At 36.7% G+C, this 19,010-nt stretch overlaps 3 protein-coding genes and 1 long non-coding RNA gene across 4 annotated transcripts; 1 reads left to right on the top strand and 3 right to left on the bottom strand.

Annotated features, from left to right (window-relative positions):
* Positions 1 to 894: 894 nt before the first annotated feature.
* LOC21398550 (probable leucine-rich repeat receptor-like protein kinase At1g68400) lies at positions 895 to 4,481 on the top strand. Its single transcript, XM_010100963.2, has 2 exons — positions 895 to 2,357; positions 3,582 to 4,481. Exons 1-2 carry the CDS (start codon positions 1,019 to 1,021, stop codon positions 4,250 to 4,252), a joined length of 2,010 nt encoding a protein of 669 aa, XP_010099265.1. The 5' UTR covers positions 895 to 1,018; the 3' UTR covers positions 4,253 to 4,481.
* An 801-nt stretch (positions 4,482 to 5,282) lies between these two features.
* LOC21398549 lies at positions 5,283 to 9,377 on the bottom strand. Its single transcript, XM_010100962.2, has 2 exons — positions 8,396 to 9,377; positions 5,283 to 6,264 (listed from the first exon to the last, which is right to left on the bottom strand). The coding sequence occupies exons 1-2, from the start codon at positions 9,017 to 9,019 to the stop codon at positions 5,617 to 5,619; spliced, it is 1,272 nt and encodes a 423-aa protein (XP_010099264.1). The 5' UTR covers positions 9,020 to 9,377; the 3' UTR covers positions 5,283 to 5,616.
* Positions 9,378 to 12,544: 3,167 nt separating this feature from the next.
* LOC112092150 lies at positions 12,545 to 14,563 on the bottom strand. The gene is made up of 3 exons (XR_002902445.1): positions 14,544 to 14,563; positions 13,207 to 13,269; positions 12,545 to 12,634 (listed from the first exon to the last, which is right to left on the bottom strand). It is a non-coding gene; the product is annotated as an uncharacterized LOC112092150 (long non-coding RNA).
* Positions 14,564 to 16,461: 1,898 nt separating this feature from the next.
* Positions 16,462 to 18,032, bottom strand: LOC21398548. Its single transcript, XM_010100961.2, has 2 exons — positions 17,712 to 18,032; positions 16,462 to 17,109 (listed from the first exon to the last, which is right to left on the bottom strand). Exons 1-2 carry the CDS (start codon positions 18,030 to 18,032, stop codon positions 16,462 to 16,464), a joined length of 969 nt encoding a protein of 322 aa, XP_010099263.2.
* Positions 18,033 to 19,010: the final 978 nt, after the last annotated feature.

The raw sequence follows: 19,010 nt of genomic DNA, 5'->3' as shown, positions 1-19,010 counted from the left end.
TAAGGCGTGTGAGTTATCATCTTATTATTTTAAAAATAACATTTCAATACTAATTAATGTGATAAAATATTACTGACAATAAAAAAATGTGATAAGTTATGTACGGTTATTAAAAAAAAAAAACTCACATAACAAATTAATTAGTAATTAATAAGTTTAGATAAAAGTTGAGACTCCTATTATCCTTACAAAATAAAGGTCAAACTTCAATACTTTTAATTGAAGAGCGTAGGCGTTGATCTGTGTGTGCTTACTCAAGTAGGTTGTTCTCAACACATATAGCCGTTGTAATTAAAATGGGATTTTACCGCCAGCTTTTACCATGAAAGTTGGTCGTCAAAACCCAAAAGAAAATAAAATAAAAAAGAAAGCATTTAACGGAGTTAATGAAACGTGTAAGAAAGCCCACCCGTGTCAGGATATGGTGAGACGTACGGAGGATCGTCCGATTTACATGTTTCGCGAGACAAAAGCAGTCCTTGGCATGATTGCTGGAGCGTCGGACCTCCATTCTCATCAATAAGGAAAAAAATAAAAAAATAATCCAGTTCCCACGTGTCACATCATTTCTCCATTAATTTGCTCCTCTGTTTCACGGTGTACGCAGACGTCCTACACCCTACACAAAATAGTAATTTCATTCGATCATCTTTACTGATTCCCTCGCTGGTTGGCCCACTTTTCACCTAAAGGGGTGGAATAATCAGAGAAGTGGAAGCGACAGCGATTCATCGTCGTTTCCATTTTCTCGTAAATGGATATAATGCAAGGGCACGATCGTCTTTTCGGTCAAGCTTTCATCTCCGTCACATGCTCTTGTCAATTCATTCTTACGATTGATAACCTCAAACGACAGGTCAAGGCCATCAACTGACTTTCCACACCTAAATTACATTACCACCCCTTTCTCCTTTCTTCTCGTTTACCAAATACCAACACTCTGGTTTTAGGCTTTTACACTAACAAAACCTACTCTCCTCTCCCTCTCTCTCTCTCTCTCTCTAGTTGCGGAGAAACAATGGCGAAACCCACCATTTGTTTTCTGCATTTCCTTCTTCCATTCTTACTCCTCGGAGTTTCTTCGAGCTCCGACATGGAAGCTTTAATGGCGTTCAAAGCGGCATCCGACGTCTCCAACAAGCTCACCCATTGGAACTCAACCTCAAACCCTTGCTCTTTGCCCGGCGTCTCGTGCACAAACGACAGAGTCTCTCGTCTCGTCCTCGAGAACCTTGATCTCCACGGCTCGTTCCAGCGTCTCACTGCCCTAACTCAGCTCCGAGTTCTGAGCCTGAAAGGAAACAGCCTCACCGGTCACATTCCGGATCTCTCCAACTTCACAGCCCTCAAACTCCTCTTTCTCTCCCACAACAACTTCTCCGGTGGGTTTCCGGCCTCTCTGACGTCTCTGTCTCGTCTTTACCGTCTCGATCTGTCTTGCAACAACCTCTCAGGTGAGGTTCCAGTTTCGGTCAACCGTTTGACCCATCTCTTGACTCTCCGGCTCGAGTCGAACCGGTTTTCTGGTTCTATCTCCGGTCTGAACGTCCCGAATCTCCAGGACTTCAACGTTTCAGAAAACAGCTTCTCGGGTCAAATACCCAAACCCTTGTCGGGTTTTCCAGAATCCGCGTTCTCCCAAAATCCGAACTTATGCGGATCTCCGCTCCGAAACTGCACGGCGATTCCTGTCAACCCGACGAAGCCCGGATCCGATGGCGCAATAGCGTCGCCGCTGGTGCCGGGGACCAATTCGACGGTCGTGGCGTCTTCTCCGAGCTCGTTGCCGATAAACTCATCCCCCGAGAAATCGGACGGTAACGGTAATAATCGCCACAACGGGACGGCGAAAATCAGCACAATGGCACTAATCGCCATAATACTCGGCGATGTTTTGGTGATCGTAGTGATATCGCTTCTCCTCTACTGCTACTACGCATCGAAGTACCGCGACGGGAAGGGTACGAATTCGAAGCTTCTAGAAACCGAGAAGATTGTGTACTCGTCGAGCCCGTACCCTGCCCAGCCCGGGTTCGAGAGAGGGAGGATGGTGTTCTTTGAAGGGGTTAAGCAATTCGAGCTCGAGGATTTGCTCCGGGCCTCGGCGGAGATGCTCGGAAAGGGCGGGTTCGGGACGGCGTACAAGGCGGTGCTGGACGACGGCAATGTGGTGGCGGTGAAGCGGCTGAAGGACGCTCAGGTGGGAGGGAAGAGGGAGTTTGAGCAGCACATGGAGGTGCTGGGAAGGCTTAGGCATCCGAATGTGGTCAGCTTGAGGGCCTACTATTTCGCCAGGGAAGAGAAGTTGTTGGTCTATGATTACATGCCCAATGGCAGCTTGTTTTGGCTTCTTCACGGTAATTATTTTTAGTTATGACTTCCTTTTTTATTTTATTTGTTGGTTCTTTGCCTTTGTCTCTCAATTTGTTTGTTTTGTTAGTGTTTTTTCCTCAGCAGCCAAACGTAGGATCTGTAGTTAACAGTGAATAGTGAATAGTGAATAGTGACTAGTGAGTAGTTCATTATCAGTGTTTATTGCATATGCATATGCAAGTTGCTTTCAATCATCCCTGGATGATGTGTTCAGTAGTTGGGATAAGGATTTTTGGGGTGTTAGAATTAGATATAGGTCCCCAAGCTGTGGTGGTCAACAAGGGGTCAACATAAAAACTCACCAATTTGAGATATGTGTATTGTTTTGATGGCGTGGGGTCGTTTAGTCATTTCAGTTGCTTTGGAGTGAATCTGTATCTCTTCCCACTTGATGTGCGGACAAGGGAACAGTTATAGACGACGACGACGACACAAAACTGCAACTCTGCAAAAAGCTTAATTGCGATTTGGGAATTGGGAAATTATTATTGTGCCGATACAGATTACAGACTGTCCCACTGCGTATTGCTTTGCTTTTGCATTATCTAACATAATTAATTCGTCTTTATTCTCTTCTTTTTGTTCTTTTCCTGGTCTTTTTCCTGTTAATACGACCAAAAAGTAAACAGCTCTGCTCACTCTCACTCCCCTAAGCATTCCTCGGCCTTGGAGGCTTGGACCACATAATGCATGACATACGGGCTTTTGGGCCATGCCTTTTTTGCTAGACTTATTTACTGTTCATGTCCATAGACTAGACTAAAGAGTAGTAGTACTTCGGATAAAAGACTAAAATGAAAATCTGTTGTTAATCACCTCGGCACTCTTATTATAGATTTGAAGAATTTCATGGAAGAATTTCATGGAAGAATTGCATTACAGGATGTAAATAACACTATTGATAGGATTAGATTTTGTCATAATCATACCATTAAAAAAAACGTCAACTTAGAAGTACACTTTTGGATGTTCAATCATGTTTAAGAATATAATTATTGTTGAGTAGGTTAGAGAGAGAATATATAGTTTGCAACACCAAATAATTTTTTATTTAGCAAAAAAAAAAAAAAAAACGAAATATATATATATATTTTAAATATGTGTAATACTTGTTTGTTTCATATTCTATATATTTTGGTCTGTTTGATGCAAATGTTATGTTATATTTTTGTCCTCGAAATTAGAGTTTCAGTGATGTCTTGTGGCAGGTAACAGAGGCCCAGGAAGAACCCCATTGGACTGGACCACAAGGCTGAAAATCGCGGCAGGAGCAGCCCGTGGGCTGGCATTCATCCATAGCTCATGCAGGTCCCTAAGACTCACCCACGGCAACATCAAGTCCACCAACATCCTCCTCGACAACACCGGCACCGCCCGCGTCTCCGATTTCGGACTCTCCGTCTTCGCCGCGCCGCCCGCCGCCCCTCGATCCAACGGCTACCGCGCCCCGGAGTCCATCGACGGCCGTAAGCTCACCCAGAAGTCCGACGTCTTCTCCTTCGGCGTCCTCCTCCTCGAGCTTCTCACCGGGAAGTGCCCCTCCGCCGTCGACGGCGGTGTCTCCGGCGGCGGTGGATACTCCGGTGCGGTAGTGGACCTCCCGAGGTGGGTCCAGTCCGTCGTGAGGGAGGAATGGACGGCTGAGGTTTTTGACCTGGAGCTGATGAGGTACAAAGATATTGAAGAGGAAATGGTGGCTTTGCTTCAGATTGCCATGGCCTGTACGGCTTCTACGCCTGACCAACGGCCCAGGATGAGCCACGTGGGCAAGATGATCGAGGAGATTCGCGGGGTCGAAGTGTCGCCGAGTCATGACGGGTTGGACTCGGTGTCTGAGTCGCCTTCTGTGTCGGAGGACACGTGCGGAGCGAGTCAGTGAAAATGATGGTAGAGGAGATTTTTTATATATATATATTATACGGAGGAGAATGGGGAAGAAGAAAACGTACGAGGAAGACACAATTTGGGTGCTGTAATGTAAATCACGGGGTTTTGTTTTATTTGTTTTTTTCTCTTGTTTTTTTCCCCCCCTAAAAAAATATTATTTCGTGTAGTTTTGTCTTATGGGCTTTAAGTTGGCTATTTAAAGCGATTGCGGAATTCTTATATACAAGAATTTTTGCTTATAAAGATATTCTCAGTCGTTGGAAAAGAGCAGCACTTTTTGCTCTTATGATTCACCAAATTTGTTCCGTAGTGAAAAAGAAGTGATTTTAGACTAGGATGATTATGCAGAGGAGACATGATTAGCTAAAGTGAGCGGAAAAAGGATTAAAAAAAACTCAGCTACTGCAGCTATCTGTTTTGAATGATTTTATTAGGGTACGATAAAATTTATGATAAGATGAATTCTTAAAGTTAATGTTATAGTTGCTATAATGCGAGAATCATATTTTTTTTAAGCTATAATCACATTTTTTTTAAAGAATAATGTGAGATTTTGTTTTATATTGTATGTTTAGGTCTCATTTATTTTACCGATTTAAATTTAGAATTCGAGTTTTATTACAGTAAAAAACTCTCACATAAAATCACATCTAAATTCGAATTAAAAACTTAAATCAACGAATTAAACGGTCCCTAACCTTTTTTCCTCTTCTTTTGTTTAGACACTGTTTGTCTGTAGTTGTTTTTTATTTTTTATTTTTATTTTCTATTTTTACTTTTCAGCGAGGGTGAACATAAGAAATGCTAGTTAAGAGTGTTTTTTTTTTTTGCTCTGAACTAGTTAAGAGTCTGCTTTCACACTTTTGCCCTCAATAGTACTTAAGGGGACACTGAAATGCTCTCAACCCACATGACTGGAAAAAAGATGATAGTTTTAAGTGGGATAGTCATGAAATTGTTGCCACATTGTTAGACATGTCTTCTTGAAATATAAAACAATAAAGATAAAGTACTTAGCGGGCTTGATTTATTTGAAAACATACTTATGAAGTAATCAAAATGCCCAAATCTTGCGGGCCTTGAGCACCGTGCATAAATGAATTGGAAGAGAAAGGTCTAAATGCAGAGGATTTGTGTTCTTTTAACACCCACTAAAGACTGTTTGCCACCGCCCAAGTGAGTCAAATTCAAAAGTTAAAAAAAGCTCCACCAAAAATAAATTTTAATTAACAATATATTGCAATTACAAAAAAAAAAAAAAAATCAACAAATTGAAACAATAAGTGCAAGGACCACCTTGATTTTGTACCCGAAACTTATTGCAATCCAATGAATAAACAAATGAGGATCTCCTCCTTAATCATTGAAATGCATGATCTTTGGTGCAAATTTGAGTAGTCTATCCACAGTGCTAGGCAAGAACTTCCTAGCAAACAAGTAACATAAATTTGTGCTATTCTCATTATAAGCACAACCAGTATTATTCCTCCTCATACTCCTCAACAGCTCAAGCGTGACATCAGTTCTCCAAAACCGAGCCGGGTGTGGGCCACCCTTTGACCAGTCAACCCAAGTCAAACTCCTGTTGGAATTCCCTTCCCAAAATTTGATGCTCACCAACGTTGGCAAATAATGCTCGTCAGAATAACAATTGCCTCTACAATACTTTTGGAAGATAGGAAAATACTTGCTGTCCGATACTACTTCAATGGCTAATTCCCTGTTCATTTCAAACCACTGAGACCCTTTTCTCCACTGCTTGAGTGAGATATCCGGGTACATGTGGTAGTTGTATCGGCCTCGGCCTACGACTCCGGGCTCGTCATATGCCATGACATGGTTCTTGGTGGCGTTGATGAGGTAGTTGTAGATGGTTTTGAAGTTGTAGAGTGGGATACATGCCTCCGAGAGGAGGATGAATCGCTCGTTTGAGACATCGAGAAGGGCATTGGTTAGAAGGCGCCGCTCCGCCTCGATCATGTTCACCTTTCCCCATCCAACTTCCTGTGGAACATGAAAAGGGAAGATGAAGCATCAATGTTGCCATATGCAAGTGTCAACTACATGTCTGCCTTTTGTTTTGGATGAAAATTACTTGTTGCTTGTGTGATAATGCCATATTAGTTTTTGCGGTCACGTCCTAGAATATATTGCTTTCTTGTTGTGCAAGGAAGATTATTAAACTTTAAACTGATTATATGAATTTTCAGTTTGGTTATATGTAGATTAAACATGTTACCACATATCAATATTCAAATTACAAAAGCATGCATGATAAAATTTAGCGTGGAACCGCGCTATATATATATATATATATAAACTACTTTAATGACTATTAAATGACACATAAATAACTAGGTCCTAGCTAGATTTACTTTTTATGAAAATGTTCATTTATAATTACTAATTACGAAGTGTTTAAAAAGTGGCGTTAGACTCAACCATTACCATTTTATGTGAAAGACTTTAATATGTTTAGTATTTTCTGTCATATGGCCTCCAAGTTTGGTGCCATTAGTTGGGCAAGAGCGTTAAGTTCAAGAGCAATTGGGCAAACAAGTTAAGACAAGTTCACTATTTGTGTGCAAGGCTTTATGTTGCTACTTGCAAAATTCAGGGACCATTTTAGTGTGTTTTCATTTGTTTTCTGTAAAAAAAGACTTAGGCATGTGGGCATATATGATTTTTGGTCATAAATCAAAACTATATATATAATCTCAGCCGGTTTCACCTAATTTGGAAGAGAAGGATCAAAATGGATGCATCTAAGAGAGTCTCCAAATCTGAAGTAGAGTACTTGGTTTGTTTTGATCATAATTGTGGACACACATATATATCTATCTGTTTTGCTGATTGGTAGGGACGGAAAAATTATATTGGTATTGATTGTTTTTGGTGAACCAAACTAGATCATCCACTTATTTCAATATCATGTAAAGGCTTGGCAAAGAAAGGGACTAAGGGCGCGTTTGCAATTCGTTCTAAAATGATTTTATTTTTTTGTATAAAAATGAAAATGAAAACGTTTTCAATTTCAGACAGAAATCATTTTTAGAAATGCGTTTGGTAGTTTTATCAAGAGATTGTTTTTAGTGTAAAAAAACATATTATTATCTCTCTTTCTCTCTCTCTGCTCGAGAGAGGAGAAAATGAAAAACGATTAAAAGTTATTTTTCATTTCTCTCTCATTTTACACTAAACCAAAAAATCATTTTCATTTTCGTTTTCTGTCTTTATTGCGCCAAACGTTGTTTTGAAAACGTTTTCATTTTTTCTTTCTCCAAAAACATGAAAAATAAAAACGGGATCGATTCCAAACATGGCCTAAAAATCGAATAATATCCTTATGGGATTTTCTCTCTTTCTCTTTTTTTTTCCTTTTGTTTTTTTTTTTTTAAAAGAAAACTTTTTGGTTGGGCAATGGGCTAAAATATAACTAAAACGAGATTAGACGATGGAAAAGAAATGAGAGTAAAGAAAGAAACACATAAAAATCATGTTATTGCATGCCATCAATCAAGAAGAAGAGAGATCATGATTGTGAAAAGAAATCTGTCTCCTTCAGCTGATTATTTAATTTGGCCATGCGTTAATTTCTAAAGATATAATATAACTTCATATATCAATCAATATGTGTATCTATAACTATAATTAGGTAGTTTGTCCTAGAGAGAAATGTATCCTCTTACAGATTTATTATTGGCCAACTACCTTCTAGCTTTCATTTTTTTACCTATCAACTTCATAGTTGATTATTTCTTTTTTTGGTATAAACTTCATAGTTCACAAGTTGTACAAACTCAATTATTGTCTTCCAAAACAAACAAATTTTTAATAATAAAAAAAAGAAAACAAAAAATAATATTCTCAAGAAAAATATTATCTAGACCATTGAAATTCCCTCAAAAATTAACTTTTTATCCTCTGTTTTGATTACAGAAGTTTCATCTGCAAATATATTGCACATTGAACTGTAAGATGCAGATCACAGTGGACTCTGGACTGAACATCCATTTTCGCTAATTTATTATATGATTTGTCATACTAAACCAATCATCAAAGAAAAACAAAACATAAGTACTAAATCAAGGTGAAATAAGAAAGAGGGAAAAGAAAAATTTAGAAAATAACTGACCTTACTAGGAATTCTTCGGCCATGGAAAACAGGACTTTCAGGAGCTGATCCATTGTAAGACGGATTCGAATGCACGTAAATTGAGTAGAGCCCTTCATGCCCTTTGAAGAATTGCTCCCACAATGGGGACATGAAAACGTGTCCCCTTACCAAGAACATGAAAGCAACCTTGGGAACTCGGTTGAACGGATATGCTGGAATCCGCGGAACCATGGAAGCTCTCCACAACAATTCTTTGTCGGTCATGTTGTGCATGACACTTGGAGGCTTCAAATATTCTTCCAATCCCAATATTTGATTGCTAATGTTGGACTTTGTTTCTGTTTCTTCTGTTACACTTACAGTCGGAATTTGCTTTTCCAAAGTTTGTGATGTAGTAGAAGATGATGATAACGACGACGACAACGATGAAGAAGATGGTGAAGAAGTTGAGATGGAGAATTGAGTGAATTGGAGATTGAATGAGAAATCCTTCATATATGTGGTGATGATGATTCCAAGTGTTAGACCACATCCAAAGAGAAGGAAATAACTAAGCATGTTGAGGAAATGAAGTTGGAAGGCATTAGAGAGTTTTGAGAGCAAGTTTAAGGGCTTTTGGTTTTGACTTTGAATACCCTTCATTTTTTAGCCTTTGGAGGAGATACCTTTCAAATGATAAATCTCAAAATCCCTTGTTGATCCCAAAAAAAAAAAGAAAGAAAAAAAAGTTGTTTGGACAACAAGCGATGAAAGTAGAAAGCTTTGAGGGAAGGAAAATTTGTAGATACCCGAATAAAAAGGCGAAAGAAAAAAAAAAGAGAAAATTCAATGGTTTCTTGGCATGGAAGTATAATCCTAATTTCTAAGATGAAAAAATTTCAGTTTTACAAGTATGTGATGAAATAGCTAACGAAATAAGAAGCGACTCTTGTGAAACAATGAATCAAATGAACAAATTCTGCAACACGAACCATAACAAGAAACCAGAAGAACTTCCTTAACAAAGAAAAATGGCAGAGAGAGAGAGAGAGAGAGAGAGAGAGAGAGAGAGAGAGAGAGAGAGAGAGAGAGAGAGAGAGAGAGAGAGAGAGAGAGAGAGAGAGAGAGAGAGAGAGAGAGAGAGAGAGAGAGAGAGAGAGAGAGAGAGAGAGAGAGAGAGAGAGAGAGAGAGAGAGAGAGAGAGAGAGAGAGAGAGAGAGAGAGAGAGAGAGAGAGAGAGAGAGAGAGAGAGAGAGAGAGAGAGAGAGAGAGAGAGAGAGCTGAGAGAGCTGAGATAAGCTATCTTATAAGGCCGCTTTGAATATATCTTTCTCTCTGAGGGGCTTTTAACTTGTAATTTAACGCATAAAACAAGCTTCTGAAGGCTTTTTCTGCTGGACCATAGAATACGACTTCCTCTCTTTCAACCTTAACTAATTAATAATCAGTTTTGTATCTAAATCTCTTCTTTTATATTAGTTTAAAGCTAGAGAGTTACAATCTGGTGATTACTTAAGGAGTTGAGCACTCCATTTTCACACATACACCTCTCCTCCGCTGATGATTCCACAAGTTTTTAAATTGAAAACGACTTTCACTTTTCAATTAGAAGTTCCACGTAATTGTAACGAGAGAAATTAATAGTCATTTTTTTTTTTCTTATACCCTTTTATGCTGTGAATATAGAACGACAACACAGCCGTTATTTGTGGACTTTGGAACGTATAGAAATAGTATTAGTATAGTTCTACAAAGCGATTAAGAGCCGACAATAATTATGGACAATGAAATTCTTGCGTTAAAAGGAAACGGTGGGATTTTACGCGTTTCTTGTCGTTTGTTCATATCAATTATTTAAATCAGATCCCTTTTTTAAGGGAATTATTTAAATCAGAGCTTATGTCCTAAGATTTGGGAAGTGGGAAACTTCATAGCAAGTAAAGAAAAAAAACCAACATGTGAGACCTTTTTTTTTTTTTTTTTTTTTTTTTGATAATTGAGATAATGTCCTTTCGGTGAAACAAAATGAGTCATAGTTTTGATAATTCCACGTGCAACATATAGCAAAAGTCTTTCATTCCAGCCACCCCACCCGTTTTTCCACAGAAACATCCATGTAAAAGATAAGAGGAATTAGCAATTTGTGAGACATTTTATTTTTTCTAACAGCTAAATCGGGGACTATAAAATCAAGCAAATTCTTCGGAAGTGCCCCTACATGAGATTTATGACCACCAACGCGGTAATAGAGCCGATTTTGACTCTGCTGTTTATATTTTTATGGTTTAGGGGAGCATTTTGACTCTTTTTGCTGTATGCATGCACAAGCCAATTTTCGTAAAAAGATATGCTCTGGGCTCATTTTTTTTTTGGGAAATAATAAGAAATAGGCCAATATGAAAAGCTTAAGAAAGTATATAGGCCAACTTTTAGTTATAAAAATTAATAGGCCATAACTTGTCAAGTTATGGTTCATAACCAGACAAGTTATGAACAAAAACCGGGAATAACTTGTCAAGTTATGGTTAATAACCAAACAAGTTATGGACGAAAACAGTAATTTGGCCTATTTATTAACTTATGTAAACTATTGGTCTATTAATTTTAATTCATCTCAAGTCTTGGCCTATTTTCCTATTTTTTCCTTTTTTTTTAAATAATTAAGGTTAATGATTGAACGCACTGCCACGAACTCTTGTTTAAACATAAAACGTGGTATTCAACTCAGATTTTTTTTTTCTATCACCATTTCCACCACTCTCTCTGCATTCGACAATTAGAATCTATTATATTATTTTATGTTTAAATTATCATATTAATGGAGTATATGTGCTAAATAATGAATGCAGATGTGACAAATAGAATGACAAATACAGTAGCGCTAGCTTTTTTATTTTTTATTTTTATAATTTAATACCTCAACCCTTCTACTTTCATTTTACGTGCTTCATGAGTTCTCCTTGGTAAGATGATCATCTTACTAATTGTTCAACTATGCTTGACGAATGATCCTATTGCACACCCCTTATTAATGATTGATTAATCTAGATACTAAAGAAACAAACAGCCAATTAACGTGGACTAGGAAATACATTTCACGAGAAAATTCCCAACTCCAATATAAGAATGCAATATATCTATCCCATCCAAAACTAAAAAAATGCAAAATTAAGAAGAAAGTTTTAGAAAGAAAAACTAGAGAAAATTTTATTAATTTTATAAAGATATACAAAATGAAAAGTCTTAAAGCTCTATTTATAAGAAAATTTTCAGTAATATTCACAATTATTATTTACAAAGTATTTACTATTTTCAGTTAATATTTACACAATAAGATTTTGACATGAACAATAATTTTGACTGATTTACATAATAACTTTAACTAAAGTACACAGTTAGTATTCATAACACATCCAACATAACACATCCAATATATAGTCCCCACTTTGGTCATTTCCGGTGGCTTTGTTTCGTATACCAATTGACCAAAGAGTTCAAAGCAATACAAAACCAAAGCTTTGACTGTTTTCCTAAATTAAGAAAACGGACAATTCATGTGAGGGGAGGCGGTTACTAAAAGACTAGTCAACGTACCTCCCCGAATAGTTATTTTCTACCTTGATATTGACTTTTTCAAGATGAATATTCCCGCGTTATTAGCTGCACCAGTTTACACTCTTTTTTCTTTTTTTTTTTTTTCATTTTTCTTTTTAAATTTCCAAACAATAAATGCTATAATATAGGCCAATACACTACTACATTGTCTCCTTTATTGCTGTATCAGTCTCGCTATCTTGTGTGTAATAGCGAAATATTAGTGGATTTATTAGAATAGCTTAATAGATGATATTAATTTGAAAATTCTGCATGGTTTATAATTTGTTGAATTTATAATATTAATTTATTATTGTTTTTATGGCTAAAATAATATATTAATTATTGTTGTCGAAGAAAAAGAATATAGTAGGCCATATATGTAGCGACCCTCTTTTGAGGCCGCCACTGTAACTAACTTTTTAATTTGTACTTACTGAAATTTCTTAAAATTTACGGAACATTTTTTTTTAAAAGGTCTTATTATAAACATAAAATACGAAATTGCTTTCTTAATTAAAATATTCAAACCTTAACATATCTGTGTCATAATCATAATTAACAAAACTATTTGTAACATAAAGCTGATTGCGGAAATATTTGCGAGTGGTATCCATATCCCGAGCCCCACCTCGTTCGTCCACTCGCCAGCAGTCCATCAGGCATTATATGCCGGTTGCTTACCTACAGTATAAACATTCTATAATGAGCTTTCGCTCAGCAAGTAGGAACTATCTCCCGCAAAATAACTGTAAGTTCACATGAATAAATATGCATGAGCCAATTATGCTTAATTATGATGTCTTATCAGAATCTTATTATCTTATCTTATCTTTCTTACTGATGGGCCCGAGTGCTCGTACCACTTGCGCGCAATCATCGGAACGTGAGGGTTTGCAAGGTCCCCCATGACACCGTGATTATAACTTGAATGCCTCCCTTGAGTCGGAGGACATCATTATTATTATTTTTTCTCCCTTGTGGAGCTTGAGTTACCTCCCTTGTGGAGGCTGGGACGGCACTCAACTGAGATTACTCTTATAAGTTCATCTTGACTTATTAAGGTGTATGCAATATGACCTAGCATAGCATACTATATCATGTACTCGAACACATATAATTCGGGTGTACTGCCTAAGTGTATGTAGTATAACGTAGCATAGCATTCATAACATTAAATGTACTCAAACATATATAGTTCATGTGTACTGTTTACTTTAAAATCTATTTATACTGTAGGCGAGATTCCTACTTACTTGATTTTCAAAGCTGGAATCCCTTTTTCGCCTATCAGCCTAGTCTCTTGCTTTCTTCTGAAACTGAACACCCATTAAGAGTGTGAGATTAACTATTATTTGCTATTTTATTTTAGCAACTTATGAAGGAAAATCTAACCATTTCCATAAGGCATATATTCCTTTCCTTTACTAAAGGATAATAAAGATTAATTTATTAAATCTTCAAAATCTTATTTTTCTAAATTTCCCTTGGTATGATATTAAGGCCCAATTCGGCCTAGGACTTATACATGGCATTCTAACTTTTACGCCGCTGAAATTTATACTCCAACGGAGTCTCTTAAACTAATGTGGGCGTTGGACCCACATTAAATATTCGAAATTCTACGGACCTATCGTATTGGGCTCGTAGGTACCCGTCGGGATAATTCGCTCGGTAAACCTCTACGTTCTTTAAAGAAATCATTTTTCCTTGAAAAATTCCTTTATGAATACTTTTATTAAAATGAGGTTTAATGTCATTGTATTTTACTAAAATTCTATCTCGGGTTCTTTTATGACTTTTGTTGAAACCGCCACTGTTTTAGTTTTGTCTCGTTAAAAACTGTGCAGTTTCTGAAATCTACGTTTTACTGTATCTTAGAGTCGGATTTCAAAATTTTGTTCTTCGCGACAATTTCTCGTCTCGTCGAGATCTAAAATTGTCGTTTTTAGTGAAGATTGAAATTCGGCCTCTAAAGGCCTCGTTTGGCTGAAAACCGTAGCTGTTGTTTTGTTTTAAACAGTTTCAGTCAAAAACTGTACCGTTTCGGGAATCTATGTTTTAGTACCTCTTAGGGTCGGATTTTGAAAATCTTTTCTTCGTTAAATTTCTTCCTCTCGTCGAAAACTAAAATTGTCACTTTTGTGAAAAATCAAAATTCAGCCTTTAAGGGTCCCGTTTGGCTGCATTGGTGGCTGCCAGTTTTTTTTGAAACTGTCTTGGACAGATTGTCCGTTTTTGCAAAATGACTTCAAACTTGGTTTTAGAGTTAAAATTAGGTTTAGTCATAGTAACCGAAATTGTTCAACACATCCAGGGCTATAAGTTCAAGCTTTAAAACATTGAAAAATCTCACTCTATGACCCTCATTTTCGCGGTCAAAGTCACCGGAAATTTTTTCCTCTAATCCGAAAATAAGCAACTTAAATCAAGCATAAACATACCACATCAAGCTAACCTCAAAACTCACAAAACCAACATAAAACTCACACACCCTTATTACAACTCATCTCCTCAAGAACCTCAAATTTACATCCACAAATCCAAGCTTAAAGTTGGCTAGAAATTAATGGAGAAGAGTTTGAGAGCTTACCCTTGAAGAACTATCTCTCTCCCTTGAAAACTTTGAACTCCTCTAAGATTTGTTATTGGCTTGGAACTAGAAAGTATAAGGAAATTTAAGAGGAATATTTCTACATTTCAAACTTTACTAAAACATAACATAAAAAAAAGATTTAGAGTTATACCCTTTGAAAAAAATGCTTGTCTAGACTCCTCCTAGACCCTTTGGTCTCCTTCTTCTTCTATGGTTTGTAGTGGCTCAAGATTGGGGGAGTAGGAGAAAATATTTGAGAAAGAGTGGAGGAGTATGGTATGGCCGGATTTTGAGGGGGAGAGAAAAGCTAGGGAAAAAAAATGAGGCTTATCCTATGGTGGTTCCTTTTATAGGCACTTGGAAGCTATTTTTTTAACACCACATCAACTCTCTCAATCAACCAAATTTTGGTTCACTTTTCCCCAATCTTGGCCGGTTATGGAAGGAGAAAAGGAGAAGCCAAAATTGCCATTAATTCCCCTTCAACCCCTACCATCCCATCACCTTAACTTGTAGCCTTCTAACACACTCAACATATCACCAAAATTTTTGGATATAACTTCCTAAGGATGGCCGGCCAAGTGAAGAGAAAAAGGAGAAAAAAAAACTAATCATTAGTCCTATTCACCTCTCTCATCACATCTCATCAAATCACACACACTAACCTACACCTTGTACTTTTGTCCATTCCCTTAACTTACTCATTAAAACTGTCCAAAATCATACTGACAGTTATTTTCTCCTGTATACGGGTTCTGGATGCTAGGTTGTACTGTGCTGGGAGATTCTTAAAATTAAGATTCTCTAACTGTATCTATACTGGAAATTCTTCCGTTTTAAAGTACGGTGAGAATTTATCGATCGAATTTACTTGATCGGAAAAATCTGAACTTAACGTGAAATCTGCTACAGCATTTAGGAATGCAGATGTTAATTCCCTAAATGCTTCAATCACAAAATGTACATAGTATAATGATTTTCCAGGAAAATCCTTGACTTGAATACATGAATTATATTATTAAAATTATGGGATTTTTTTCTTGGTCACTACAATATATATATGAACGACCATATGTATACGTGGTCCCGTGGAGTCGAGATAAATCTATGAACGGGGCCTTAGTCCCGGTTCATTTCGTTAATTCAAGTTTTGCTATAGTTTAAAGCTCTCACAAATAGTCATATCTAACTTTTTTACTACAGTAAAAAGCTCTCACATGAAGTCACATTTCAACTCAAATTAAAAACTCAAATCAACGAACTAAACGTTAATTTCTGCTACTTAACAATGTATAATCGGTGGGATAGTACCGTACTGATCCAAATAAGCTTTTGAAAATCCAATAAAAAAATAAAATTTACTGGCAATGTGATCATATGGACAATTTAAGTAATTAAGTTAAATGCTGGTCTTTTTTATTTATTTCATTCTTTTTGATAGACATAGGGTTGATGAGTGCTAGACTAATACGAGAGCTCAATTATGTAGTGATGCTATTAGCATCATATTGAGTTGTAATATTTTACTAGTACTAATTATTGAAACCGTTTAGATCTATTAAAATAAAGAAAAAAAAAGAAAGAGAAAAAGAAAAAGAAAAGAAACTAAAAGAAAAGAAAGAAAGAAAGAAAGAAATTATAGTTCAAAACTTGCATGCATTAATTCCTTATTGATTATACTCTTATAGCAACCATACTACAGCTACAAAGTAGAATTCCTGTCAACTTTCTCTCCATCTGAAAAAAAAAAATTCAATTATGAAAATTCCAAAAAAAAAAAAAAGACTAGAATAGTTTACTAGCAAGTAAATGACTAAATATATTTTTCAGCACAAAAAAAGAAGAGGAAAAAAGAGGAGTAATATATAATTAACTAGCAAGAACACAGGTAACATAAGCAACAATATCATGTTGTTCAGACATTAAAACCAAGCAAATCAGGAGCTATTTTAAGCAAAGGCTTTAGTGTGCTAGGATGAAATTTCCTGGCAAAAAGGAAGCAGATTGTGCTCATGCGACCATTATAAGTGCAATTAAACCCATGCCTTATCCGATTCAAAAACTCTTGAGAGATCTCTCTCCTCACAAACGTTGTAGGATGTGATCCAGTACCTCTAGACCAATCAACCCATGTTATGCTCCAATTTGAGGTCATTTCCGGACAAACTATGTACACTAAGGTCGCCAAATAATGCTCATCCATGTAACAAGGAGGCTTGCAATGCTCCACAAACACCGGATAATACCTTACATCGGACACTATCTCCACGGCGAGTCTCCGGTGGGCCTCGAACCACTGCGAGCCCTTTCGCCAATTGGAGAGTGACACCGTGGGCCACATTCTCTTGTTGTACCTTCCACGGCCTACGTATCTTGGGTCGTCGAATAGGCCCACGAAGCTTTGGTTGGAGTTCATAAGGTGGTTGTAGATTGTGGTGAAGTTGAATATGGGAATGCATGTTTCTGATAGTAATATGAATCTCTCGTTGGAGAAATCCAGTAGAGCATTTGCTAGTAGGCGTCTCTCTGCGTCAATCATTGTTTTTCTTCCCCATTGAACTGGCTGCATAATATAGTAATTACTCGAGTTTAACTTGCAAATCTAGAAAGATCTCGACTAATGCTAATTTTTGTCGGATTATACACCTAAATGTCATTCTATTGGGTTACTAATTTGTAATTCTCTAATATTTTATTCCTCGTCTCATTTCTATTCTACTAATTATGAACATTATTAAGTACCTAATCTAATTGATAATGTATTTCAAAGGGAATATGGAAATAGACAAAGGTGTTTACTAAAGCTTATAATTTCTTAATGGAAAAATATATTAAAGCTTAGGTGTTACGTACTAAACTACCACATGTTTAATATCAATTACCTATGCCACAACTTATAACAAATGGACCCACCTGAATAATTAATATCTACGTTATTTCTAATATGTTAAAATGATAGTAGGCATGTGTCTCGATCTTGACATTATCCAATTAATCATCGCATGATTGTTACGTGATTTTATTAGCTATATATGTTAAGAATTTGGATGAAAGGGCCCTTACAAATTATATTCAACACAATTCATCGATTACAAAAATAATTGGAGGATCTGATTTGATTTCTTACGTTTGAAATGGACAAAAGAAAAGTATCAAATTAATCACCTGGCTTGGTATTCTACGCTTGTAGAACACTGAGGATTCCGGTGGCTCGTACGTGTACTCTGGAGACGTATGAAGATAAATGGAATAGAGATCTTCATATCCGTTGAAAAACTTTTCCCAAAGCGGAGCCAATGGCAATCTTCCCTTGCTTAAGAACATGAAAGCCAACTTTGGTGTCCGATTATAAGGGTACTCAACAACCTTTGGCACCATTGAGGCTCTCCAAAGCAGCTCCTGATCACTCATGGAATGCCATAGCTCTTTCGGAGCAATCCAATCTATCAATTCTATTCTTGGCCGGTTCGAGAAATCAAACGACATCGAACCGGATGATAGTGGTAAGTCGTTTCGGAAATTGGAATGTGAGGAATAGTCATTCAGCTGAGGGAAGAAAGAGTCTTCTGGTAAGCTCAGGAACTTTCTGATTCTGTCGTGGATGAATATGCCTAGGACGATCGCTGAGAATGTCATTAGTAAAAAGATTATAATTGTGGTTCTGACGTGAAAATTTCCTTCATTTACTTCCTTTTTGATCCTTATTGAAATGTCTTTTACAAAGACGGTCATTTTACTCTCCTTCATCTCGCTTTTTTTCTTTTTTTTTTTTAAGAACTTTGCACAATATATTCAAGCAAATTAAATGGTACTGTACTTGAAATGTTTGCTAAGGTTTATGAATGAAGATGCAGATTCATGAGGCTAGTTGGAGTTTTATTGGCTTATGGGACGTAAAACGTTTTGGATGAGGAAAGAATAACACATGAGAAGTGCCACCTAAGGTCGTGGATAATAGTTTTCTAAGTGCTCAGAGAACGTTATTTGGCAGGGACTTGAACATGAGTATCATGTGTAGTGACAAACGTAATTTTGTGAGAATATGAATGTCTCTTTTTTGTTTTTCTTTATTCCTTTTTGCTGAAAATATTAGTATCCCTTTTTCTATATAATGTTGGGTTAATGGCTCCACTTAACTGATAAAAAATGAAACCATGAATTTGAACTGTATTGGACACAGACACATAACCACGCACTCAATCACTTGATCTAACCTCAAGTTGCTAAAATATCAATATCCACGTATACAAAGTATGAATAGGAAAATAAAGGCCCTTTTTTCCTTTCATCCTCACATTTTTGGCTCAAGGCCAGTTATTTGTATTATTCCTTTTTGGTGCTTGACAAGTATAATTATTATTATATCTTCCTGATATGAAGCTGAAAGTAAGATTCTTAACGGTTTCCCAGGCGCTAATTATAAATTCTATTTCCCTCTATCATGCAAGTTAATAATTTATTTAT

Source organism: Morus notabilis, unplaced genomic scaffold, assembly GCF_000414095.1.
Source record: "Morus notabilis unplaced genomic scaffold, ASM41409v2 Scaffold20, whole genome shotgun sequence".
NCBI lineage: Eukaryota > Viridiplantae > Streptophyta > Magnoliopsida > Rosales > Moraceae > Morus > Morus notabilis.
The sequence above is the reverse complement of the archived record's forward strand: the minus strand, read 5'-3'. Positions and strand labels throughout refer to the sequence as shown.

What these genes read in the sequence shown, in the direction of transcription:
- LOC21398548 (XM_010100961.2), bottom strand. Translation starts at nt 18,032, where the DNA reads ATGTCGTTTGATTTCTCGAACCGGCCAAGAATAGAATTGATAGATTGG. An exon ending in AGCGTAGAATACCAAGCCAG is followed by an intron (nt 17,110 to 17,711) that starts GTGATTAATTTG and finishes TATATTATGCAG; the next exon opens with CCAGTTCAATGGGGAAGAAA.
- LOC21398549 (XM_010100962.2), bottom strand. Translation starts at nt 9,019, where the DNA reads ATGAAGGGTATTCAAAGTCAAAACCAAAAGCCCTTAAACTTGCTCTCA. An exon ending in GCCGAAGAATTCCTAGTAAG is followed by an intron (nt 6,265 to 8,395) that starts GTCAGTTATTTT and finishes CATGTTCCACAG; the next exon opens with GAAGTTGGATGGGGAAAGGT.
- LOC21398550 (XM_010100963.2), top strand. Translation starts at nt 1,019, where the DNA reads ATGGCGAAACCCACCATTTGTTTTCTGCATTTCCTTCTTCCATTCTTA. An exon ending in CTTGTTTTGGCTTCTTCACG is followed by an intron (nt 2,358 to 3,581) that starts GTAATTATTTTT and finishes GTCTTGTGGCAG; the next exon opens with GTAACAGAGGCCCAGGAAGA.